Raw genomic sequence first — 26,562 nt, forward strand, 5'->3', positions numbered from 1 at the left:
AAATGTTTTCAGACAGGTCAGGTAGCTTTTTTCTGCTTGTCTGTAGGTTCAGTGAAAAAGATCACTAAGTACAACCAAAAGAACGTATGAATTTGACAAGCAGTCCTGCTACAAAAGAGGATAAGTTATGAAAAGCCACAAGTCTTCATACTGACTTTTTGAAATACCATGTTTCAACTTCTTACTTTGAAATTTTTTGAAGGCTGACACTACTGAGAGTTCAATGATTTATTAGCATTAAAGGGAATCTCAAAACTGGATGGACATTCAGGGACAAGTTAAGTGCAGAATCAGGCTGACAGCCATCAAGGACTTACTACTGGGCTGAATTAACATGCAAACTGGAACAACTGAGAATGCTTTCAAGCAAGCACTGCTCCAGGAAATCAAACTAATGGATCTTTGAAAGGCAAGGAATGTGCAGAGCACTGAACTCCAGAAATCAGACAGGACAGGCAGAGCTTTGGCTGAGCCATCAGTAACATCTAAATATGCAGAAGTTCCAGAAGACATCTGAAGTCCATTTTCAGTATTCCCGACTTGCAGACTTGCCTCTTGTATATTTTCAGTAATGATTGTAATTACATTACCTGTATTTACTTGTCTTCCTCCCTCCCTTCTTCCCACCCACCACCGATTCCCCTATGGTTGTTTTCAGCCTCACCTGCAGATCTCCATTTTTCTCAGGTGTTTCTTTGAGAGGTGTTTATAATTTGTTTTGCTTTGGTAGCTGCAGTGGTAAGTAAAGCACTACTTAAAACGATGACTGTTAAACACCAACTACCACTGCTCTCTCCCTGTGGTCCTTTGCCTTAAATATGCATGTCCCTGCCCTCTGAGTTGAGCCCTGTGCTCTTTGGACAACCTAAAAATAGATAGGTACATAGAAAATATGGTTTAGAAGATGCTTCATTTACCTGCAATTCTCCTTCCATTATACTGAGTAGTTTTATCAAGTCTTCTTTAGAAAGCTCTATGGACTTCTTGTTCTTTCGCTCACTAGGACCAGGTGATTTTGAGTGCCGTTTGACAGTTGCTGAAACCATGACCTCATCTTCCTTCCGATGAGGTTTGTTCTTTTTCTTGGCATCCTCCTGAAGTTTTTCATTCTCTGCATGGCTGATGACAGGCTTGGAGCTGGAGAAGTGCCCGTTAGACGAGCTTTCTCCACCTTGGTTTCGGGATCTCATCCCTGCCTAGAAAGAAACAAACATAAAGATGCATTTATAAACAAAATTACTTTAAAAAAAAAAAAAAAAAAAGCCACAGTGGAAATACTGCCTTTGGTAAGAACAACAGTCTTCCAAAAACTTAAAAATACTGTCATGCTCAAGAGACTGTGGTAGAAAGCTCAACCATTTCAACAACTCTGTGTGTGGCAGAAAAAAAGTCCTAAGGTAAGGTTAGCCATCTTTTTCAGCAAGCCAAATGCTGATTAAATGTATGCAACTTAGAAGTGATGCAGGAAAATGATAAATAACATGTTCCAGTGTTTCCTTTTGTTCAGATGACATTTTGATCATTCACAATTCAACACTACAAAACAAAGCAGGTTGTCAAATAGATCTTATTTTAACACGTGGCTTACTTGGGAAACAAAAATGAAATTAAATTTTAGAAAAGCATATTCCTGGAGTATAAATCTCTATGAAAGTGGAGTGCCAATGCATTACAAATGTCAGTCTGCATTTTCCCTGAATTAAGCAATGATTTTATTGCAGATAACCAAGAAAAATGAGGAATGCAGAGTAAATCAGGTGGCAAATACTGCACAAGATTATTAGACAGTAAGTGCCATAAAAGAAAGTTGAAAAGACGTTTGAAAAATGAGCACAAAGGGTATGAAATCACTGACAGGTAAATGGGCAAGATCAACACACTCTTTCCAGAAGATTCAGGGTTTCTCCAAAATGTCAGGTCATGGTTATTCAATGCTTACATTTCTGTCCTCTTAAACACCTACACTGAGGCTTAGACAAGAGCAGTAAATGTTCCATAGCTCCGTCACTTGACCTACTGTATTGCTAAATTTTTATAGCAATAAATCTAATGAAAAATAGTCCACTGCTTCCAAGTATTTCCTCTCATTTAAATTAATCTCTGGATTTAGTCTGCAGTTTGTTCATTAGTCAAACAGATGCTTCTCAACATCAATAAAATCACACACTCTTCTGATAAGGAGCTCAGAGAAGCAGTTCACTAGTGATAGAACAAAACCTAAAATACATTGACTAATCATCTTTGCTAAATTACACTGGGTCTGCAATGGCTTGACTCAGGCCAGCATTATAAATCTCTTGCTCACAATTAGCCTTGCACTTTTGTAGTTTCACACTCAGCATGAAGATTGTCTTTTTATTATGACTGGTTACTCATGTCTTCATTAATTCAGTGGAATTCATCCAGCAGTGTAAATAGGGAGAGGATTAGACCCCATATTTTGGAGTGAGAGAGTTTCACAAAGAGATTCCTTGCATTGTAGGTCTGCTCTTATCCAAACAATATGTGATACAGGTACACAATGGCCTTTAGTTTCCTGAATGCTTATGCAGTGTGTTTTTCATCAAACAGTTTGGATTAAATACATGAATTACACTTTCTAAAAACAGGTCTCCATTATAAGCATGAACAATACCTGAGAACCTCAGGAAATCTTTTAGGTTTCAGATTTATAATGGAAAAATAAACATAGTACTATGTTTCCTCTCAGATAGGGCTTTTCAATTTGTTTAACTTTAATGGGTTTGAAACTTTCCAACCACGCTTCCTCTCAGGAGAGAGCACTTGGGATTCAATCTGTCTCTATTTTCTAAGTGTTTCCTTCTGAGTCCCTGTGGGCCACAGCCTCCAGCCACTTTCATCTCTAAACCAAACCTATTTTTTATGGCTTACAGTGAATGGCTTCATGGCTCTAGGACATCCTACATGTTTTAAGAACAAATATTTGAAAACTGTCTTGTATATGTTTTTCAGTGGAAAACAGATTATTATATTACAGTATATTCCGCTTAGTAACATGCTGTGTTAGGGATTTCTCTGTATTAAGATGACTCAACTTATAGACCTGAAGGTGCACAATTAATGTTAAATTTAACTTATGACTAGTTGAGACACATCATCAACCTGAAACATTGCATAATCAGCCAGATGCACTTAGCTGAATATGTTAGGCTTTGTGAAAGGTAGTGTGTCACACAATCGCATCATAACTCAAGACAGCCACTTTGATCCATCTGTCCTTGTAGGAGCTGAGATAACAATTCCTGAAGCCATGTAAAGACTGAGCAGTTGATTATAGGCTTCTCAACCTGTTAACAGAGAGACTAGGAATGCATATTTCAAGTGTGTTTATGCTCAATGTAAATCAACATAGGCCCACAAAGGACAGATGCAAAGTTATGTTTTTTCAAAATTCATTAAAACAGCAACAGAGCAGCTTAATCAACTGACCTGGTGTTTCGTATCATCTGGCTAATTAAAATATGATTGCTGTTAAAGGACATCAAACTTGTCCTCTTTCAAAATTTCTTTTAATCTTGTAGATTTATTTTGCAGCAAGCCTTACCTGACAGTAAGTGTGGCAGACAGTCTGCCACTCTTGGGGTCACTGCCCCTAACAGCCTTTCTTTGTGTGAAAGCCTGCCAAAATCAGAGTCATTCTAACATTTACTCTGTCTTCCCTTACAATGTTGATACTTTTTCAACTCATTATCCAAATGCAAAGGTGTCATGTGCTGAAGCCAGAGATGCAGGTGACTGAGGCTTAACTTTGTATGGCTACAGAAAGGGCCAAGGTTTTGATATTCACACAGTAATTTCCAAGGAGTTTAAGGGCCAAAATCAATGGCATGATCCAGCTGTTGTGCAGTGCTCTAGGAATATAAAGCAGCTGTAAGGATGACTGAGTTTTAATTAGAGCAGCATGAAGTAGCCAGGACATACCAGTGATCTTGGCTGAAATACTGTGTGCTGGAAAGGAGTGCTTAGTATTATTGTTTTGGATATCCGTCCGCATTTCTGATGGCATCACAATAAAGAAAAAAGTTTCTGAGCAGTTGCATGACATTATTTCAAATATCCAAATCCCAAAACTTTGCTTATCTGTTGTTTCACCCAGGTCCCAAAACTGATTCTGGGGACACTGCCAGTCTAACACTGGTAACAAATGACCTCCTGCTGTCAGTCCTGATCACATGTCCGTATCTTACAGCATTCCTGATCTGCTGAAGGGATTGTGTTCCCTGAAGAAATAGCTCATATGATTTATAACAGTTTTAGCATTTAACTCTACTTTTTTTTTTCCAACCCTTATCGTATTGCATATTAAACTGGAAACTTTTCCTAACAGTTTCCCGTCAAACAAGAAGACTTTATGTGGTCAGTCACCTTGATTTTGACATTTATTGGCTGCTCATTTCAATATGTGCTCACAGCACTGGTACTCGGCATGGGAACTCTTCAGCCCCTCCTCTGGTTCAGTCATTTGTTAAGCTTTATGCACAAGGGACAAATGCTATGATTATTTACTTGAGTCTGTATTGTTGTTCTGGGCATGGATCCTTCAGTTTTCACAAGTTAGAATCCACACAAGATTTTATGAAATAACCTTTATGTTAGTTTTACTGACATCAGGAGGAAATCTGTGAGGAATTTGCTGAGTAGGATGTCAGGAGAGGACAGGCTGCATGCTATTCCAAGTCTTTTCCCCGCTGATGGCAATTTGTTCTCCCTAAAGCTCTTGAAATGGCAGGTTAGATAAGGCTCTGTTACTAGTGCTGTTAGAATCAGCAAAGGGGTTCTTTGAACTTAATGTGTAGTCCCTCTTGCTAATTGGACATGATGATTTTGGCTCCATAGTACTTTCCCTTAAAATAATAATAACATTATAATACACAGACACACAAAAAAGCTGATTTAAAGCCATGATATGGTTGTTGCCATTGGCAATAAATTGGTCATCTGGATCTCAGTTGCAGGTCTAACTGATTAGGATATTACATGAAAGTGCTGGGTTTCTGACAGGCTAACAAAGTGTTGTAGGGATGGTGCAATTGAGTTAGTGAACCAAAACTGGAATTTGTTTCTCTGCTGTGGCTTTGGGGACTGTATCTTTCAGAGGCTCTGCTGTGCAGAAATTTGGAGTGAGGCGAAGTGATGTGCAGAAGTTCCCAGTACACAGGTTTGATTGCGGAGAACTCAAGCACTAAGCAAGCCAAATCTCTGCTCAGTGATTACCAATCAATATATAGCACTAGGAGAGAAAAATAACTTAAATATACTCAAACTGGAGACCAAATAATATAAAACCTCCACCAGATCTGAAACACCCCACAAATGATGAGGAGAGCTAGAAAAAATTGTAAATAGTATCAGTCTGTATCTGAAAGTGAAAAGAAAAAGAAAAGAAAAGAAAAGAAAAGAAAAGAAAAGAAAAGAAAAGAAAAGAAAAGAAAAGAAAAGAAAAGAAAAGAAAAGAAAAGAAAAGAAAAGAGGAGAAAAAATGAGAAAGAAAAAGAAAGAGAAAAAGAAGAAAAAGAAAAAGAAAAAGAAAAAGAAAAAGAAAAAGAAAAAGAAAAAGAAAAAGAAAAAGAAAAAGAAAAAGAAAAAAAAAGAAAAAGAAAAAGAAAAAGAAAAAAAAGAAAAAGAAAAAGAAAAAGAAAAAGACCTTCTCAATATCAGAAGGAGAGGAGGATGGGGGCATCAAATTGACCTTGTTGGCTTGGAAGTCCTCAGCAAGGACCACCTCAGATGGGAAAGGATGGCTTTAGCTCCACGGGATCTGGATAGCCACAACTGAGTTTACATGGCTTCAGTGGTAGGACTTTCACAGGACAATCAGGTAGAGATACAACTGTTCATACCACCTTGGAGGCTGATGAAAATTATTAGTTTTTGTATTGGTTATTCCAGGTCATTTTCATGGACTCTGCAGATGTTCATTATTATTATTTTGTCTGACTTGAATAAATTAAAGACTCACATTCCCAAATGGTTGTGATAGGACCGGGTACGACCTGTGGCTGCACTGAAAGAGCAATGCTGCGCAGTTGGACTTGGATGCTGCATGAAGCAGACTCTGGATTTGACAGACTCTGTGTCTGGCTCTGGATTGTGTCAGAACCTGGATTGTGAACAAACCAGGCCAAGGGAATGCAGACCTCATTCTTGGTTTTGCTTTTGCAGATGACTCCTCTGTTTGTTTCAGTCATGATGGTCAGAGGAGAGTGATAAACCAAATGACTAATACAATGAAGAACAGAACAAATATCTGCCCTTAGCAATCCTGGAGTTTCCTGAATTTCTAAATTTTCGTGCCTAAAGTATTAATCCATTGTGCTGTCTAACCCTCCCCCAGTCTCTTGTCCTCATATGCATCATGACTTGATTTGAGCAAACAAGAAAAGGTCTTTGTTCCTTTTGACAATGCTATACTTTGCCAATGTTCTTTTGTGAGAGCACATGTTTGCTGCTTGCCCTTCTTATTGGACTATTGGCACAGGGCTATGGATACTCTCTGAATCAGGACAATACTCAGTAAACAGCTTGAATAACCAAACCACAGGGCTGTAATTCCTATACAGACTAGGAGAGGACCTGTGGCTAGTCTAGCTATGTAACACCACTCTTGCCTTCATCCTTTCACCTGGTCTGCTTGCTGCCCTGGAAAGGTGTTTGTCATACAGTTGTTAGGAGGAGCAGCATCCCAGCACCTCAGTGCTGAGCCTCCTGCACTGAAAAAGAAATATTTGTTTCATCCTGTTGCCACTGCTGCCATAGTGGGGTTTACTGTTTGCAAGTAGTGTAAAAAATAGCAAAGTTAGAGCAGACACACTTGCTGAGGTACAGCATGAGAATCAGCAAAACCTTTTTGCTTTATCAAAGGCTCACTTTTTAGCTTCTAAAATTGATTCTTTTAATAGTGGGGCATAGCAACACATGGACTATGTTCACCAAGGACTATATTAACATTAGTTCCGTTGTTTGAAAAGAAAAGACAAGACAGGAATAAGCACAAATGTACTCTCATGAAGAAAATAAATAGATTTCTGAAAATTCCATATCCAGGTGTCTTTCTGAATAAGTATAATCTGTGTGAAAGCAGAAAAGGATTTCACAAATATTAAAAGAGGAAACCCAGTCATCACTAAGGCAGATTTATACCACTTTAACTCCATTTTCTTAATTCCAAGGTAAACTCTTCTCTAGCTAAATTATGGCACAGATTTACAAAGAACAGAGTTTATGCTGGTATAATTCCATTAATTTTGTCATTTTCAGGAAAACTTGTGGTTTCATCCAGAATACTTTTACGTGAGTAATGCATGCTAACCAACTAAGGAGTAACATAGACTTGTTTCACAAAGATTCATGTTTCCCAGGCTTCATCTGGAAAAACATCTTGGATGCATGAGGCATGAGGAATGATAAGCTATTAGATCATCACTGAGTCAAAAAAATAAACTTTTATATATCACTCTACCCATGTTTTGATTACTGTGCTTCCCAGCTGCCAAAAAGTACAAACAGGAGTCACAGAGGAGACAGTTCAAGTAGCTGACACCACTAGACAAACATGCCGCTAGGTCTGATGAGGGCTGAGACATTTATTCTCTGGAGTGGCCGTGTGGCTGAAAGGGACTAGCCAGAAGCAAGGAAGGTGGCAGCAGTGCCAACTGCCTGCAGTGCAGCCTTTCTAGCCCGTTTCAGCTGAGCTGGGAGACAAGGACTAATCAGCCCTCTTTCCAGCCCACTGGGGAGTCCAGTGCCCGGGAATACCTCTGATTTGAAGGAAAATGGATCTTTGGAGAAAAGTAATGCTGCTGCTTTCTGGGGCCTTGCACCCAGCTGATGAAGCCTGTCTTGAGACACAGCCACTCTCAGAGCACTGGATTGAGCACTGTGCCCAATCATGATTTCTCACATATTGTTTTACAGCTTTCTGCTCCTTTGAGTTAACCCATTTCAAATCAAACTGTGAACTTCACATGAACACAACGCTAGCAATGTCACCATTAGTTCCAGTCCAATCCTACTAAACATTTGTTTTATCACCTGACAGCCAGAACGTGCCTGGAAAATGGTAAGAGAGGTGATGCAGATTAGCTGGCCTACCAAAGATTTTTCACTCCTGCAGTTGGGAAATCTCTGGTGTTAGGTAAGCACTGATCATTTCTTTTTGCTGGCAGCAGAGAACCAAGCTGATAACCCACAAGGTGCAATACGCTGTGGACATAGGAACCACACTCTAGTATCTCTAGTAAGTAGTTTCTAAAGACCACTGCTCCTGTAGTTTCTAAAGACCACTGTCTCCTGCCAGGACGGTAGAAAACTGCTGAGAGCAGCAGCACACAGGAGCAGGTTGAAAATCATCACAGGTCTTGCCTTCTTCCTATCCTTACTATGACCGACCAAAATACCTAAAAGTGATATATCACTAAGGGAACACAGCGTGGAAGCTAAAGTCATTCCGTGGGCCTTGCAAGCCTGCTTTAACCTAGGAATGAACCAGGGGGCAAACAGCAAATACAATTAGGAAATGAGGAAGCCCTTAGCTCTCTGCAAAATAAGTTTCAACTTTTCACTTTAAAATTACTTTTTATTTCAAAATTAAGTCATATTTTTCACAAGTAGGAGATGAGACAAAAATATTAATGTCCCAAAAGCAAACTCAAAGCTTTCAATAGAGGTAAACTTTTGCTGTCTCTTTCTGACCTGATGTGGATCTTGAATGTGTGTTCTTTTTAGTAGCCATAATTTGCACAGCTCTGGTTTTTCTGAAACCAGTAAACTAATGCTACATTTTAATAATTTATTTTTCTGTTGTTTCAAAAAAAAAAATACAAAAATAATCACAATGTAGATACCCTTAAAGATTTCATAGCAAAGGGAAAAATATTCGTCAGAGGACCTGTATCTTCTACAAATATAGTCTCCAAGAGACAACAGTGCAAAAAAAAACCATCTGCAGCATCTCAAATTTCAACTGTCAACCAAAGCAGGGAGCAAGTTCCAAATCTCTGTCAGTGACTCCTTTGTAGGAAGTTCCAGTTGTTGATAGACATGGAGTACCAGCTTGCACATGAATGCCTTGTCATCTGGTGAGATGTGAATTTAACCCCCTCCATTAGACTGGGCTGCCTTCCACCTCCCAAAAGGTTCCTCCTCTGTGAAGTTTAATTGGTTTCAAAACAGGGAGTTAAAAATAGTCTCTGGTACCAAACTTGCCCTTGAATTTCACTATCAATTTTGGTGGTTTTACAATAATATTTTTCCCACTGGGGAAAAAAAAAAGGAATTCTCTGGCTACATGTATACTGGAGATTAACCATGTCCAGGACTCCTCTCCGACTGTGAGGCCAGCTGTCCTGGAAAATACTTCAGACTCTTAAGCCCTCTTAGCATCCATGACATGTTGGCTGCATCCACACTGCCCACTGGGAATTGCTCCTAGCCCATGCTGACTCCTGAAACATGCTCTTAAATGGATCAGGAGGGTGTTAAATGGCCTGGCCAGAAGAGTGCCAAGGACCACTCCAAGAGTTTAGCATGAGTACAGGCATTCGCCTTCCAGTATCTACGCTCATGCCCTGTCACTGTTTAATTTACAACTTTTCCTTTCCACAGCCTTTACAAACAGAGGAAATGGAAAACTAATCAGCCATGTAAAAGGAAAGTGCAACTCACCATAAATACACAGTCCAGAGAGAGAAAATAAGCAGTGGGTGGTGGGAAAACAGAAAAAAATCCGAATTTTTCAAGTCAGGTCAAGGCACGCAGAACTCAATTACTTATTCTAGAGGCATATTTTTAAGTTGCTACTGAGGGATGTTTGGGAGATAGAGTGGTTCAGCAGGAGTCGGGAAGAGATGAGGAAGCTGAAGCAGAGAGAGGTTGCACAGCATCCCCACTTCACACCAGGCTTATCCTGGCTTTTGCTGGGCTTGGTGGCACAAATTTTGAGCTCTTCTGCTTCATGTCACTGATAAGGGGACTAGCTCTGTGAGGCTGCAGAATGGTCCTTGCATTATTCAAAGCCCTGGCCTTCACTTGCCATTACTGTTTGCAAAGAGGTAAAAGGAAAGGAGAGTCTTACTTCATTCCTGGCAGTGCCAGCCCAGTGACTGTCATTATTTCCCAGTAATCCTGCAGGTTTTCCACTGACTTCAGAAGTTGTGGCAAAGAAAGTAAAGAAGTAAATGTCAGCCTAACTGATTTAAATAATACCAATGCCTCATGCTGACAGGGAGCTGCACAAAAACCTGCAGATACCTCACCTGGGCATTGGGAACGGCCTCAGCCACTTTAATAGCTTTCACTTTTAGAAACCGTATTTGCATGCCTCGTCTAATTTCATGGTTTCAAAATCCCTAGATAACAACTTCTTCACTCGAAAAGAATGAAGTTAAAGAGTTATCCTGCATGTACAGGTTGAACTGGTTTTGATGGGGTATTTTAACAGCCTTTCAATGTTAATCTGCTTAAATCTTCACCTGGCTTTTTAATTCAGAGCAAAAATTCAGGCTAAGCTGAAAACACAGCATAGTTACTTTGACTAAGGAAGGAAAGGAGAAAGAAGAAGCAAATAAATATCTCTGCATGGGCTTGGTCTTGCATTAGCATTACTAAAATTACATGCTGCCAGATTCTTTAATGTCTGTGATGTCTAAAATCCAGTTTCACCAGGGATAAAACCTAAGTGAATTGTGTTTGTCTTGTTGCAACTAGCCAAACACCCTACCTTTCTTAACTTTTAAAAAAGGGTTGAATTTTCTTTGTTTTCCTCTAGGATAGAGTAAAATATCCTCAGCTGCTTTTCTTAGAAAGTAATTTCAGTTTAGAGCCATGGAAAGATATTAAAAAGAGCTCCAACAAATGGAGTGGGTGTTTTACAAGCCTACGTGAAGTTAAAATTGTCTGCACTGGTATAAATTCACACTGAGCAGCTTTAAGTATTTCACTTGTGTCACTTAGGTCTCATCCATAATCTGTAGTGTCTTTGAAATGGAGTCTGAGCTCTCTGAGGCTATGTTAGGACTTCAGGCCTGTCGTCCTCCTCAGTAATGCAGCTCCAGTGACCACTGCTAAAGCCCACCATGACTCCTTTTTATCAGGGACAGCGTCCCCTGATTTTCTTCCCATGGTAAAAGGTGCTGGGTAGAGGATGGTGTTGTTCCAGTCTCCCTGTAAGAGGACATGGCTGGAGGATTCCACTGCATTCTGACCCTGGGAGGTCTCAGTTTTGCCCCTCTGAGTCAGTCCTAGTCTCTCTAAAGAGGTTGTGCCCTTAATTTGGGCACATCAGTGAACCGACTGATAAACTGAGGCTGGATCCAGAAATGCATCATCACAAAGGCCGACTTTTCTGATGGGTGGGGAGGCACTAGCAGGTATTTGGCACCTCGTTATCAGCATCTGACACAGTGTCACACTTGGTGGCAAATGTTTAGGACACGACAGAGGCTGTGGGACTGCGTCCACCCCTCACAGTCCCTGCTATAACCAACCCTGACAACTTCGTATTAATGAAATCACGAACTCAAGTGACTTGTGCTGTTGGGATGGATTTTCTAGAAGGCATCAGACCTCTGCTGGAGGTATACTTCTGCCTGAGAGGGGCAGAGAACCCAGTATTTCTAACAAGCATTGAAAACAGTCAAAAGGTGACCCTTACTGAGCTCCCTAACTGGGAAATGAGCTCATTTGATTCTCCAGCCACAACCTCTCATGCTAAACTCTTTTCTTGGGAGAAAGAGTGCAGGAATTTGGCCATAATTGTACAAAACAACTACTTTAAGAAAGAGCAATAATAAATGGATCTACATTAGCTTTCTTTTAGTTAGAGAAACTAGAGACTAATTTTTATTAATGAAAAATATGAAAAAATTTAATAATAAAATTTTCAAGTTCCTATTTCGTATGAGGAACTGTATGACAGAAAAGCAGTGGGGATCTCAGTGTTGCTGAAGGGAATTGGTGGGTATCTCTAAATATTAAGGCATCATTGGATCTTGGAATACAAATTTAAAAGAGCAATTTGACATTTCACAATAATGTCAAAATTTTGGTCACCATCCAAAAAAAAAAAAAAAAGAGAGAGAGGAGAGAGGTGGCATACAGAGATGGCATATTATTGGTAGATCAGGTAAGAAAGCAGCATATAAGTACACCACTGTTCTTCTTTATTTAGTGAAAAGCTGTCTGACCCAGCAGTTATGTAATATCTCAGCATTCCGTATTTGTTCCCTTAAATATTTTTCATGTGCCTTCAAGGAAGTTTAGGTGATTGAGAAATTACTTTGGGCTGCTTCTCCTGTGTGGTGGACCCAGTGCCTTGGCAAGGACCTGGTGCTGTTGCTGCTGGCAGCTCTGTCATATCTTGGCTCTGCTGGGACCAAGCTGTGATTGGGAAAAGGAAGATTAGCCAGTTTTCCTCCTTTGAGGAAGCAAATCCACCTCTTGTCATATTAAAGGTGCCATACTTAGTTATGATAAGAAACAAGATGTAAGAGAGTATTCTCGTCTGTTTGTTTCACATTTCATTTACTGTGAGAATTACCAGTGAGAATAAACCTCACTCAGGTTTCTATGCCAAGTGAAAGTGTCTAAGTGAGCTTTCAGTACCACTGCTTGCTCCTTAGTACTCACTGCAGAGACCACAGATAAGAGCTTTTCCTTATCTGCATTTGTCCATATGCAGACTGGATGAATTTCAGAGGTAAGAGAGTTTTTTACAGAACTGCCCAGATGAAAGTTAAAGGGCAGCTCTCCAGAGCATCCAATAGCCAACTGGTAATCACAGCTGTCCCAAAAAAGCAAGCTCAAACTAAACAGTTGAGCCTCCACTGTATATATACTGAAAATATTTCCCAAGGCTTTCAGAAAAGTCAGAACAAAGGCCTCATGTTGAATGAATATTGCCTTACTTTTAGTAATTAAGAATATTTTATATCTTTAAACCTGAAAGACTCTGCTAAATGAAATTGAATTCGAGGAATACATACACCCTATGCCTCCATATTAAATTGTGTAACTCATTTAATCAAAGTAAATTCAAAAACATGGTATTCTACTAAATCTTTTCAATTCATCCTGCGCAACACCACTGACTGCAAAAAAACCCCTACATAAATTTAAAACCAAAAAATTAAAAAATCAGTCAGCAGTTTGTCAGTTGATTCTAGGCCTGCAAAACCACCCTGATATGAAATGGCCAGAGAACTTAGAGAAACTCTGCACAGCTAGCAGATGGCCATGGGCTCAACCTAAGGTAGCTGTCAGGCTTGCAAAAAATCTCTTTATTCTGATTGTACTTACTGGTACTGTTATTACTTTTTGCCATCAAGAAAAACAAAAGCCTGCATGAAAAAGTGCTCAGCAGCACATCCCAGTGTTGTGGAATGACTTGGCTGCAGCACCAGATTTCCAGGCACTAGAATTCACCTGGCCATAGCCTGCGGAAGCAGCAAACACCAAGGATTCGACAAACCTTGGACTTGTTGAAATAAGCATATGTGTCAAAGACAAAGGATTACAGTTAAAGCGATAGGAAAGCCTAGAAAATAAAAATATTGGGAGAACTCAACACTTAGAATTATGGTACAAAAGTCATGGACTGGTGTGGCAAGTCCCTTGTCCTCTGCTCAGCTGGGGTGCAACACAAGGTCTCACAAAGGATTTCTGCAGGTAGCCAAATACATGACATTACCATTCAAGTAAGCAAGAACAAAGCTGGGGAACTCTGTGTAAATACTTGTTACTGACTGATCTCTTACACCTTGATGATGCATTTCTATAAAGGAAATAAACCCCAAAAATTGTTCTTCTCTTTGTATATTCAAAAAAGCTGAGAAGTGCAATTATATTAGTCTTGCTCAAACCTCAGAGAAACGTTTCTAAATATCTATAAAGGCAAATATTAAATAAATGGTTTGCTGAAATAATGGAACAGTTATGGGACTTCATAACACATGCATATCTTTAAAAGAAAGAAAGAAAATACTGGGGGGGGAGTAATTTTTTTTTTGTTAATTTTTTTGAAGTCCATAACTAGAAACACATCATTACCAGTTTGTACTCACATCAACTTTATATCAGAGAAAAGTTTTGTTTGCATAACATTGACAGTAACTATATAAATTTAAGAAAGCAAGTAACTTATGCCAAGTTAATGTCAATTAGCATATGAATGACAATTTAAGGAGGATTATATGATGTATTGCAGGTTTGAAACAACTAAAAATAGAAAAGTTATACAAGCCATAAAAATTGCACAATGTACAACTTTCAGTTCCAGGAAGATTGTGTTTGCAGTCCTTGACTTCAAATGGAGTTGCTTTCTGACTGTTGGGACAGATCTTCTGGGGCCATAATTAATACAGACAGTCCCGAGCTTTCCAAATGACTCAGACGTTTAAAAATATGATATGATATTTGGCTTAAAGTTGTGAAATTTTTATAAAATCATTTAGTATTTGCCTTCCAGTTTTTGAGCTGGTTTCACAGTTTCAAAGTATGTTCTAGCACCTTGAGGAACTTTAAAACTGGAAATAAAGAATCCTGTATAACCAATGTGATACTAGCAATGGGGCTTTTAAAAGACAGGAAAAATCCAAGATGATTATTGTGAGACATGCAATATGGTCATAGAATTCCATGGTGCCTGCTGCAGAGTTCCTTGTTACACTATGTCCTTACCTCAGGATGCTTATTTTTAACTTATTATGCAAAAAAATTCAGAGAAAATTATGTGCATTCAGGATGTCCTTGGGAATCCTCGACAGTCCCCAAGGGCTTTAACAGCTCTGCAGTTCAGATGAGCCTTTGAAAAACTTTTGGTTTTCATGTTCACATTTTCATGTTTTGAAATAAGTCCTTTTGGTTGCCTCCTGGAGCTGACATCTGCAGAAAGCTCAGGTATTGCTTTCTAGCCATGCTATTGCAACAGCATGTCCTGAATGTTATTTCTTTAGGAGTGTGGCTCCACCTGGGAGCTCCTGCTTGTCGGCAGAACAGCCCATGGTGTGCAGTAATACCTGTGTCGAGGGATGCTTCCAGGGCAGGGGCTTCGCTAGAAGCTAGGTCCGGAGGGGCGAAGAGGGAGTCGAGGGTAGAGATGTCCCTGTGCCATCGCTCTGCTGCTCCCCTGAGGCTGACTGGGGTCCCTGCTGCTCCCTAGAGAAGAGATAAGGCTCAGGGGCCGCACACCAGGACAAAGAGAGAAGCAGCATGTTCTGCTTGTCTGCCAGCTAGCCAGCAGGCCAGCTAGAAAACACAGGATTCCAGATTTCAAGTGGCTTGAAAATACTTATATTTTTTATTTAGAGACTCCCATTGTCTTTATCCATGTGTTTCCAAAGCCATGACAGTGCACAGTGGCCTGAAGAATCCAGAATACATGAGGTGAGGCATTTGCAGCTATGATCCAGTACACCAACCAGGTGGTGAAACCTCACACTCCCTTTGCCTCCAAAGAGCTGCTATCACAAGTCACAGCTTTCTGCCGTAATTTGGCAATCAACACCAAGAAACCCCCTCCATCCCAAAAAAAGCATCCATCATGAGGGAAGGAAAAAGCTGGTAGGTGATGTGCTGGGTTCCTCATTGAGTCGAGCAGTTCTGCAGAATATGTGCAGTGCAATGACACGACATGGTGAAATGACAGCAGAGTATTAATGACACTGCAGGCACTCTGCAGAATTCTGTCTGCTCAGTGGGAACACAGGACTCCTGTGGCTGGCCGAGCTGGCCAACCTGCAGCACAGCAAGAGATGCAGACTGGTTTCTTTCACAGCCCACAAAGCAAACAAAGGAAGGCTGGGAACATGGTGACAACTCCAAATTGTATGGAGGTACAGAAGACATGCAGGGAACTTGGAGCTTTGTGCCAGGAGAGCTGGGGATGTTACAGGGCATATGGGGATCAGAGCCATCACACTGGAGGGAGGCAGGGTCTCATGTTGATAAAAGCTCATTCTTGCATTTGATTAGTTTGCATAAACAAACAGAATTGTGGATTCCCTGAATTCTGCCCTGACCCTCTTGACTGAGCAGCATGGTTACGGCATAAACAAAGTTTTGCAGGTGAAGCACACTCCAAAGACAGCTGGCATGGAAACATCACAGCCAGTGGGTCTGGGCAGTGCTGTGTCCAGGCAGGCTCAGTGGCAGGACTGGTGGGGCCACAGAGTTTCTGAGGGCTGTGAGACCATGGAGGTCTTTCCTGGGCAAGCAGACCATGGTGTTCTGGGAAGCTGTCATCTTTTTAAAAAAAACAGCAACAATTTTGTTCAACTCTACAAACTGACTGATATTTAAATAATTTATATAATTCTAATAACAATATAGTCATACAAGGAACATTACCATTTAAGGAACAAAGCAGGACTACTGCAGTATCTAAGTTAATAGCAGTCAGAACTGTGTATTAACCATTTGCTCCTTATTTCTTAACAAACTGTATGTGAATTCTTGCAAAATAGTAAGTATCAACTTCGTATTTGTATCTTTTTTTTTTCTTGTCCTGAATGGAAAGAACAAGATCTATTGGATTATGAACAATATAAGGAGAGATACAGTAATGAAATCTTAACCAGCTCTAACACAGTTAAATTGGTGCATACATATTAAGGAAAACTTAGCTTTACATGAAGGTTATTTTATTGATAAATATTTTTGTTTTCTAGAAAATTTGCTTAGGGAACTTCAGTCTTGAGCAACTACTTCTTGGAAAAGATTGAGCACTTACCCATCTATTTATTTATTTATGAATAGCAGAAAACTTTTCCTATATGTGCAAGAATTCAGGTTAACATGCTGTTATACCCACAAGCCCTGAATCACATCTCTCATGACAATTTACAAGAAGCAAAATAGAGATAACTTGTATGAGGCACATGGGATTTACAGCAGTTAATTCTTTGCCCTCTGAAAAGTTTATCCTTCAAAAAAATTCAGTGACAGTTTTCTCATTAATTTGAATGGAGGAAGGATCAGGACTACTGCCTTTAAAAGTTAATGTGCAACTATCTAGATCTTAAAAAAGAAAATGAGTCATGTTTCACAATGAAGAGCTGAATTTTCAGTGCAATTTACACAATGTAGGAAACAAAGAAGAGTTTGCTGTCAACTAGTGCATACTAATTATTAAGATGCAAAAGGGATGGACCAAGGCTTAGTGGGTCAAATTCTGACTTCATTTGCCTTTACTCTTCAGAGTTTAAAGATGTTACTCTGGATTTCCATCAGCCTAAATGAGATTGAAATCTGATGTTCTGTAAGCAGAAAAGTGGCATTATTCACAATTCGCAGAAACCTTGTTCACAGAAGACATTGTATAAAAATAGGCCCCTAAGGGTACTTTCCTTCCACTGTTGATTGTTTTAAAATAATTTTACAAGTGTAGTAACTGCACCTATATCTTCCCAAGAAGAGACATCCTGGAACACTGATAGGACTTAAGTTATTTCCATCCTCTGATACCTGGCCAAGCAGCAGGATAAGGTAGATGGGGTATATTCTTTGGAAAACCTTTTTCTTCATTAAACATTAAAATATCTCAAGATAATATTTATGCCTATACATGTCTTCTTAATATTAACTAAGTGGTGCCACAGTAAATATGGTGAGCAAAAGAAAGGGTCAAGATGAATATCACTGTATTAGTTAAAATATTCTCCATTATACAACAGTGTGTTGTACTAAAAAGCCCATGGGATTTTGCTGCTGAGTTGAATAAAGCTGGTATTTCACACACAGACATCACACAGGTGCATCAAAATGCTCCTAAACCCCATGTTAGGCTAATGAAAGACAAAGCTTTGGTTGCAGACTTTGCAATTACTAGCCACTTTAACCCAGCAGGGCTGCAATAACATCACAGCCCTTTGCAGGATGAAGGATGAAGCAGGATGCTTCTTGGACTGCCTTTTGCATCCCAGTTGTTGAGAGTTTTATCATGTGCACTAAACAGAATAATTTTTGTTTGTTACTCTTAGCAGAGTAATAAGAAACCATTGATTCTCTGTAGATTTGTTTTGGAGAAAGCTTCTCATCCTTCCTCATTCACATACACATGCTCCTCTCCCCCAGTGAAGCAGGGATCAGGAAACCAAACCTAGCAGAAAGCTGAAGTTTTCTTTGGCACATTTGCCAAGATACCCTAATGAAAGAGATCAGTTAAAGTCCCCCTATCCTCATTGATCTACAAGCCACTGTTCCCAGGAATCTCAAAGGAAAAGCCAGGGAAAGCCAAGAGCTCTCAAAGCTGCTTTTCACTCCAAGCTCCAAGCCCCAGGGGCCACACTGGGGATAGTTCAACAAAGGGCAAGTCCTTCTGGATAGACAGTCTGGTGGGCTACTGTGAAGATCTGGCTGTGCACAGCTAGTCAGAATGGGACACAAAATGAAGCTGATTTTGTCAAGCACTCTACACCCCACCAGCACCACTGGACAAGGCTTCAGGATGCATGAAGGGCCACCGCCTTCCCAGGATCCACCGGCCACCACGGGGGCAGGAGGCGTGCGACAGCTTCCACTATCAAATCAGCCCTTTGACTATCATCAGAAATGTTTGTTAGAATTACAGTTCCATTTAATGTATTGTCAGTGCCCCAAGGACCCAGGACCCCACACCAACCCCCCTGGGGCCATCAGCCCCAGCCCCAGGATTGCCACAGCAGGGCTGGTCTCCAGCTCCACACTACCCAGCCCTGCCCTGCTCGCCCATGGATGCCACCAAGGTGGGCCCACAGCCCATCCCAGGCTCCTCTTATCTCCAGGAGTGTACCTGATGCCAGGGGCTGGGGCTGTCCCCACCTGCCTCCCTCAGGTCTCTGGTCCCCAGGGGATTGCCCCCCATACCCCCATCCTCAGAGAGCAGCCACACCTGCAGTGTCCTGACATGTATTTCCTCAATTGCCTACTTAACTGCTTGTGTTCAGGGTTGGGATTCTCCTTTGCTCTTGTTCAAGAAATTGCTTGTATTTTAAAAGCTTTTCATTTTCATCGATCTTCATATGTGCATGTAGTAAATTAAATTTGTGCTTCCCTTTTCCTATAGTATATTACAAAAGCTTTTTTGCTTTCTGCCACAGGGCAGAAAAAGTCTGAAAAAGAAATCAGCATGTTTATTCCTGAGAAAAGAAGGACTATAGAAAAACAAATGCTCCCCCAGTATCTCTCCTTTACACTTATAGAGACATCCTACTCCAGTGATCCTGATCCCAAGCACTGGGATGTCAGGCTCAGCATGACTGGAAAAAAGTTTCTCTCTGAAGCTCCCTTTGAAACTTGATTAAACTATCAACTCAATAAGAATTAGAAGTCAAACAGCCAAAAAAAGGTTGCTGTCACAGTCTTAACAGCCGGCAGACAGGAGTTTCCTGGAGTTTTCCAAGAAGCTATGGTACAAGAGACCAGGGGATAGTGGATTTGACCAAACATCCTTTTCTTTGTGGCCTGGGAGGTCGTGAGATCAGTTGTACCCACATTCTCTTTTGCTTTCTGTTGGCTCACATCAACAGGAGCACTGTGCAGATACAGCTCCAGGGAACCAACCCTCTGAACTTGATAACTGAAATTTCTTCAGGGTAACATGTGAATGCAATTGTTGCTTCTCCAGGAAAGGTTCATCACATATTTTACAGTGTTCATTGGAATATTCCCAGTTAATAATTGTCAAAAAAACTTTCAAAATGCCAGACTCATTTCTTCAATGATTACTGTCACAAATCTAACCAACTTCATACAATGGTGGCTGAGGATCCCAACCAAATAATTTTCATTTATTTCCTAGCTTATGATTGAAACCCTAAAACCTTTCATACTGTGATTTCAATCAACAACTTGGAGAGAAAACCCCACATTATTTCTAATAAAGATCCCCTTAGAAGATTTCAAAACCTTCACTCAACCTCCTAAATATTTGGCACAGCACATGCTTGCAAGCCTGAAATTATTACTCTGTTTGCTATGGTTTCTTTTATTACTCTATTATACAAGACTGTTGTACCTTGTCATTTGTAGCACATTACCTCAGACTTGTTCAGGTACAAAGATGGACTTCTGGGATGATCAGGGTAATCGAGAGCCTATCATATGAGAAGACAGAATGAAGAGCTTGGCTTGTTTAACTTGGCAAAATAAAGTCTGTTAAGGGATCCAGTTGCTGTGTATAAATATATCAGAGAGGCAAACATCAGGGAGATGGGAGAGCCATTTCAATTAAATGACAATGTTGGCAACAGAACGCAGTGGCACAGATCAGCCAGAATTTAACCTATGCTAGAAACCAAAAACAGGTTCTCACAGGGAGCAATGAGATTTGGGAGCAATTTTCCAGTTGGAGAAACAGCAGCAAAAATCCTAAATGCACTCACAGTGGAACTTGATAAGTTTATGAAGGGGATTATAAAACTTGATTCCTGAAATATTATAACAATAAATTTGATCACCCATTAGATCCTTTCCAGTCCTGTGTTCCCATATATCATGCAGATTCTGTACACTTCAACCATGCATGCTTCAAAACAAGATATGCCAGCATACTTTATATGGTTCAAGCTATTTAAAAACAAATCAAACCAAACCAAACCAAACAAAAAACTCTAGCCAAATAGTTCAGTTTAGTAAGTGTATTTCTTCAGGGTACGGATAAAACTTAAATCATTTTCTCTCCCACAACGACAATAAATTCAATAGAACCCAAATATATTACAAAATAAACATCTTTTGTATTTCGTTGTCCACCACTGAAATTCCTAAGATTATTGATAATTAGTTCTACTTGTCATCTAGAACTGTTTAAGGTTTATTACAATTTTTATAAAATATTTTATCCATGGCTTTAAAACCTTTGCAGCTGAAGTTCAACTGTTATTTATGGTATTCTGCTCTAAGCTATAAATTAATTAAGGACAAGAACATTTTTGTGCTAACGCATTTTATGTTGGAGGGTATCCAAAAGATATAGCCAAAGGAACAGAATTATGATTGTTTCTAATTTATGTTGGTCATAGCATGGGTTGAACACGTGAGAGGAAAGATTTTTTTAAAAACAGAGCCGTCTGGTTTTGGAGATACTTCATTTTTTTTCATGCTTAAAAGGTTTCTTATGCTGAGCTTGAAGTAAAAACCCATGAACTTCTACAAAGCAGAAAATTTCTTGGGTAAAAAAAATAGTTTGTAAAAATCTACTTCCACCAAAAGCAGTAAAATGGTTACCTAAAAATTAATCATTTATTAAAAGTTCTTCTTTCTAAATGCACACTCATACACATTCACACAGAGAGCCCCCATGAACAGGACCAAACTATAGCCATGATAGTACTACACATATTTTCACTTTCCTGTAGCTCCTACTTGAAATTTTGATGAAAATGCCAGCATGCTATCTTCATATAAATTATACTAGCACCGTGAAGGCAAATTTTACTACAAAGATGCCCCAAAATTACTATAATATCATATCTTAGGATACTTAATAAGATAAAATTCTGATTCACTCTACTCTCACCTAAGATGGCTTGGGGTTTCCTGGTTTTATTAGTTCACTGTTTTAGCCAGCATTAAAAATTAGTTTAAAATCTCTCACCTGTTGTTCAGTTTCTTGTGAGCAATGCTGAATTCAGGTCTCAACATTCAGCATTATATACTCAGGAAGAAAGGATCCAGAAGAATGGAAAACATGTCTCCATTGTCATCAGTTAATGGATGGCTTAGGACCTGAATTACTGACTTCTAAAATATTTTCCTATCTTATATCCATATTCTTTTGAAAACATTCTAAGTTTCTGACTTTAATCAAAGGTGGTGAAAATCAAGAGCCCATTTACATATTTGTTTGTCTCCATAACTTTGCATGAATTTCTTCATTTTAAGGGTTTTTTTTTACCATATTCACTTGGATTGCACATTCACTTGTGTTGTGAAGGAACAACTTCTCTAGCCTCTTCTTACTCAACATCCTTCCTTCATGCCTCTTTACACTTTCTTCTCTCAAGTAAAAAATCACAGTTTCACTTTTGACTCTGACAATGCTGGTGATTTTCATCATAGCCTCTGTTCCTATTCCCATTTGTGCTGGTTTTGGCTGGGACAGAGGTACTGTTCTTCACAGTAGCTGGTATGGGGCTGTGTTTTGGATTTGTGCTGGAATCAGGGCGGATAACCCAGGGAGGTTTTCCTTACTCTTGAGCAGAACATGGACAGAGTCAAGGCCTTTTCTGCTCCTCACCCCACCCCACCCCACCCCATCAGTGAGGAGGCTGGGGCACAAGGACTTGGGAGGGACAGGTGACCCCAGCTGACCAAAGGGACACTCCATACCATATGGTGTCGCATTCAGTATATAAAGCTGGGGGAGGAAGAAGTAAAAGGGGGACATTTGGAGTGATGGTGTTTGTCTTCTCAAGTAACTGTTACCCGTGATGGGGCCCTGCTCTCCTAGGGATGGCTGAACACCTGCCTGCCCATGGGAAGTGGAGGATGAATTCCTGGTTTTGCCTTCCTTGCATGTGCAGCTTTTGCTTTACCTGTTAAACTCTCTCTATCTCAACCTGCAAATTTCCTCACTTTTACTCTTCTGATTCTCTCCCCAGTCCCACTGGGGGGAGGGATTGAGTGGCTGTGTGGGGCTGAGTTGCCAGCTGGGATTAAACCATGACACCAGTATATATGATTAAGGATTTAATCAGAAGAGATACGCATTTTTCAAGTGATTTGCCTCAGCAGTCCACATAACACATATACATCAAAACAGCCTTGTTTCCTCCTTAAACTGCTACTTTTGTCTCAAGCAAAATTAGTTCTTGATTTGAACAGAAACTGTCCACATACTTTGAACTCTTTGTGAAACTTTCAGAAATTGGTCATGAGTAAATGAAGACTGATGAATTTTCAGGACTGATGTTCTGAAATATTTTGTCTTACAGGGGGAAAATATCCTTGCTAATTTTAAGAGAAAACTCTGTCTATGTTCAAAAGAAAAAGCTATATACTGTCTGACACTAGATTCTGGATTCACACATTATTAATTCTGAGAAATTCTGATACAATCCTCATGGGCCACATTATTTTGTTCATGCTTGTTTGTCAGAAACAAGAGATAGCTTCACCAAGGTATCTCCAGCACTGGAGGTTTTAAGTCCATGTTGTGACTGGTTAAAGTATAGTAGAGCTCTGTAAGGACTGCTAGTTTCTGTGCTCCATTTGAAATATTAGTGAGAAACAGTGTAAGGATGGTCAGAAAGTGTATGGTACTAAGTCTAGGTTTAGAGCCCTGGACAACAATTTCATGTGCAGTTTTTTTATTCACTTCCTGTGGAGTGAAGACAAATCTGTTCTCAAGGATCTCTCAGCTATCAGATAATTTCTGTGCATTGCAGCAGCCAGAGAGCATTTGCCTTTGCCTTTCCTTCTTCATCCACAGCTTAAGGAGCTGAGCTCTGCAGGGCTCTGGCACTGCCTGCCTTCCATCCTTGTTGTGTCTGGGAAGGGAGCCAGAAAGGTGAGTGATGCTGACATCTTTCAAACCCATAGAGTTCTAGTAAAAAACTTGTCTATGCTCCTGTCATGTTCTGGCACCTGCACTCTTTTGCTGGTTATTGTTGCTTTACATGGGCTTTGAAGCAGTGTCCACCACCAAACAGAACGGGATGGTTCTTCACACACTGAACAGCAGAACTGAGGAATGCCTTCTCCATGGATGCAGAAGTTAACATGACTTGGGAAGAGACATTCTTGGCAGAAATACTCACTCATGGTTACTACACAAAAAACCCACATTGGGTTAGAGCAATCTCTTGAACTGAAAATAGCTGGAGACAGAGAGAGTACTCAGGGGAAGCTTCAAATCCTTGCCATGCACTTGCTTTCCCCTGCTGGCAGTTTTCAGCTGCTGGTTTGTGTGTTGGTTGGTTGGTTTGTTTGCTTGCCCAGAGAGGAGTGCAAATGCAGTCCCCAGCTGCCACTAATTATGCTGTGCAGTTCCTTGCAGTTGACTGAATTTCAGGGGCTTGCACTGAGAAGCCTTAAACCTCACTTTGGGAAAACCAGTGGTGGCTTACTACCAATTTAGTAAACTTCTCTCTCTTCATCTGATTGCTTATGACGGGACATGGACTAAAACCGAAGGACTTGATGCTCAGCTATTTTAAATTACTATGGCTTGGCTGGCACCCTTGAAAGCAGGCTTCTTTGTCCCACTGTAGTTCTGATGTGAAAAACATACTGTTATCTCAGCAAGGCTAGTTTATTGAACTGTTTTGTTCAAATACAAAAGACTTGTATTTTTAGAAGCAAAACTGTAATTCATACCCTACAACAACAAAAGCCAACCGTATCCTGAGCTGAGGTACACAAAAAATTATAATACCTCCTGGCAGGTGTCTGGAGCTGACTTATGTTAGTCTTAAACCACAAAAATTTGTTGCTATTACTAAGCAGTTCAAGTGTGAAAGCTATTCTTGCAAAACAGTAACTAATGGGCCTGCAAATAAGAACAGAGCAGCAGGGAACTACAAAACGTTATCTCAGAAGTACTTGCCTCACCCTTAAATGAAATCCAAAAGCAACTCTTCCCATGAAACAGAAAAGAAGGGCAGAGCACGTTGCTTGTTGCTGAGCATGTGAACAAATTGCATGCCATAGCTCAGATGTCACAGCACTTTTTCAATAACATTTTTAAGCTTTCAGTAATGCCTCAAGCACCTAAAATTAAAGGTGAAATATCTTGGAGAGGAAGGATCTTAATCTTATGTATATTTAGATATTTATTGATGTAGCAGTTGTTCCACAGAAACTGTTCAGCTGAATTAGTGCTGGAGCTGCAAGTTTTTAAACTATCTGTATCCAAATTTTTGTAAAGCCAAAAAAGACTAATTAAGATAATAGTAATGGAAACAATAATTATGTTTGCAGAGCTACAATTTAAAAGTGCATTGAGTTGCTTCTTAATTGCAGAACAATCTTATATCTGAAATCATTAGCAATGTTCACGGTGCATGTCACAACTAAAATTCCATTTAAGGATATTTGTAAAATTATCTCTTTTTTCACTTAGCCATTTTGTTCAGGAATCCCTTTCTTATGGATGGGTTGATAAAATACGCATCACTCAAAGCTCTGTAAAGAATGCAGCCTCTGCTCTGCTTTATGTCAGATCATTTCATCAGCTCTTGGAAAAGGATTTGGACAGGCATGTTGGCAGATGAAAGTCTGTTGGTTTACTCTAAAACTGTGATTTTCAAATTTTAACAAAACATGCATTGAACACAGGGCATTGAAAACTTATGGAAGAAAATGGGTGGTCATTTTTACTTCACACTATCATTTCAGGATGGAGTTGCCTCTGAGGTTCTGCTTCACTCACAGGAGTGAACCAGAGCTCTAAGGCACCATCACAGACTTTCACAGGAGAGGAAGGCCAAGGAATTCATCCAGTCCTCACGAGCTGCAAATTCCAATGCTCTACTTCTGCATGGAGCAGTGTAGAAGGCCCTGCAAGGCTGATATTCCCACAATGTAAGAGTTGTGTGCTCCATCTGCCGAAGCCAAGGGCTCAAAGTGGTTCTTTGAGTTTCTGGTTGGTTTGTTGACTGTTTACAGTTTAGCTGTTGATGTATCAAGTTTTGGGAATTTTTTTTCTGACGGAGCTTAGAATTGCCTGTATGAGTTTTTTGTCTTACTCATTGAACTGTTGTCCAATAAAAAACAGTCCTCCAAAACCACATATGGTTAAAATTAACTTTTTTTACTGGCTTTTTTTCCCTTGCTTACATGCTGCCTTTTGAAAAGGAGATAGTCCTGTGAAATCGTGTGCACAATTGTGCCTGTAGCTCTAAGCACTGTTTGTCCATAAGGAACTAAGAAGACCCAATGAGGTATTATTAGCTTTGACTCATCTGACTGAAGTATCATCTGCTGTGCTCATTAATTAAGATAGTTCAGGTGGAAACACTGATCCCTGAGCTTTATTAAAATTGTCTGTGTTGTTTTTCCTTTTTACTCATCTAAAGAAAAGAGAAAAGGAAAGTAGATGGTAAAAAAAGATGCAGAGGAGATATACTAAAATAATGCATAAGGAACTAACTCAAAAAATCAGTTTAAACATGTCACAAAATGTTTTCCAATGCTAGAATTTTCCAGTCTTAGAAGTTCAAAATATGCTTGGAAAAGAGTCAGTCTAGCTGTAATTGTGGAGAAGTCTGATTCAATAATAATAAAGTATATCTTTATAATGCAGAAATATTTTATGTGATTGTTCAGATGATCCCAGGCACTTGGTGTGCTCAGATGAGTATGACATGAGGATTATGTCTAAACTAGGAGATTAAGCAGTGCCAGGGCTTGGTCAAAAGTTTGACATGAGCTAAACAGTGGTCTTCCTAGAATGGTTCAGGAGTTAGCCCTGCCTGGGGATTGGCCCAGGCAGAGTTTGGCAGTCTGAACATAGGTATCAACCTGTTTTGAAGTCTATGCTTAAAAATGTAGGTATGACCAGGCAGTGACAACAGGACTGAGGGTCAGAGAACCAGCACTGGCACTGTCTAGTGTCACTCACATATT

General features: G+C 39.9%; 1 protein-coding gene across 3 annotated transcripts in view; it reads right to left on the reverse strand.

Annotated features, from left to right (window-relative positions):
* FILIP1 (filamin A interacting protein 1) overlaps positions 1-26,562 on the reverse strand; it is a 102,713-nt gene that overhangs the window by 59,176 nt on the left and 16,975 nt on the right. For 2 of the 3 annotated variants that reach the window (XM_048297593.1, XM_048297591.1), the window contains exons 2-3: positions 15,033-15,171; positions 918-1,196 (exon numbers count right to left, since the gene is read on the reverse strand). In XM_048297593.1, coding sequence (XP_048153550.1) covers positions 918-1,190 — 273 coding nt within the window. In that variant the 5' untranslated portion in view covers positions 1,191-1,196; positions 15,033-15,171. The remainder of the gene's footprint in view (positions 1-917; positions 1,197-15,032; positions 15,172-26,562) is intronic. The other variant, XM_048297592.1, reaches the window with a different exon arrangement.

Source organism: Corvus hawaiiensis, chromosome 3 (assembly GCF_020740725.1).
Source record: "Corvus hawaiiensis isolate bCorHaw1 chromosome 3, bCorHaw1.pri.cur, whole genome shotgun sequence".
NCBI lineage: Eukaryota > Metazoa > Chordata > Aves > Passeriformes > Corvidae > Corvus > Corvus hawaiiensis.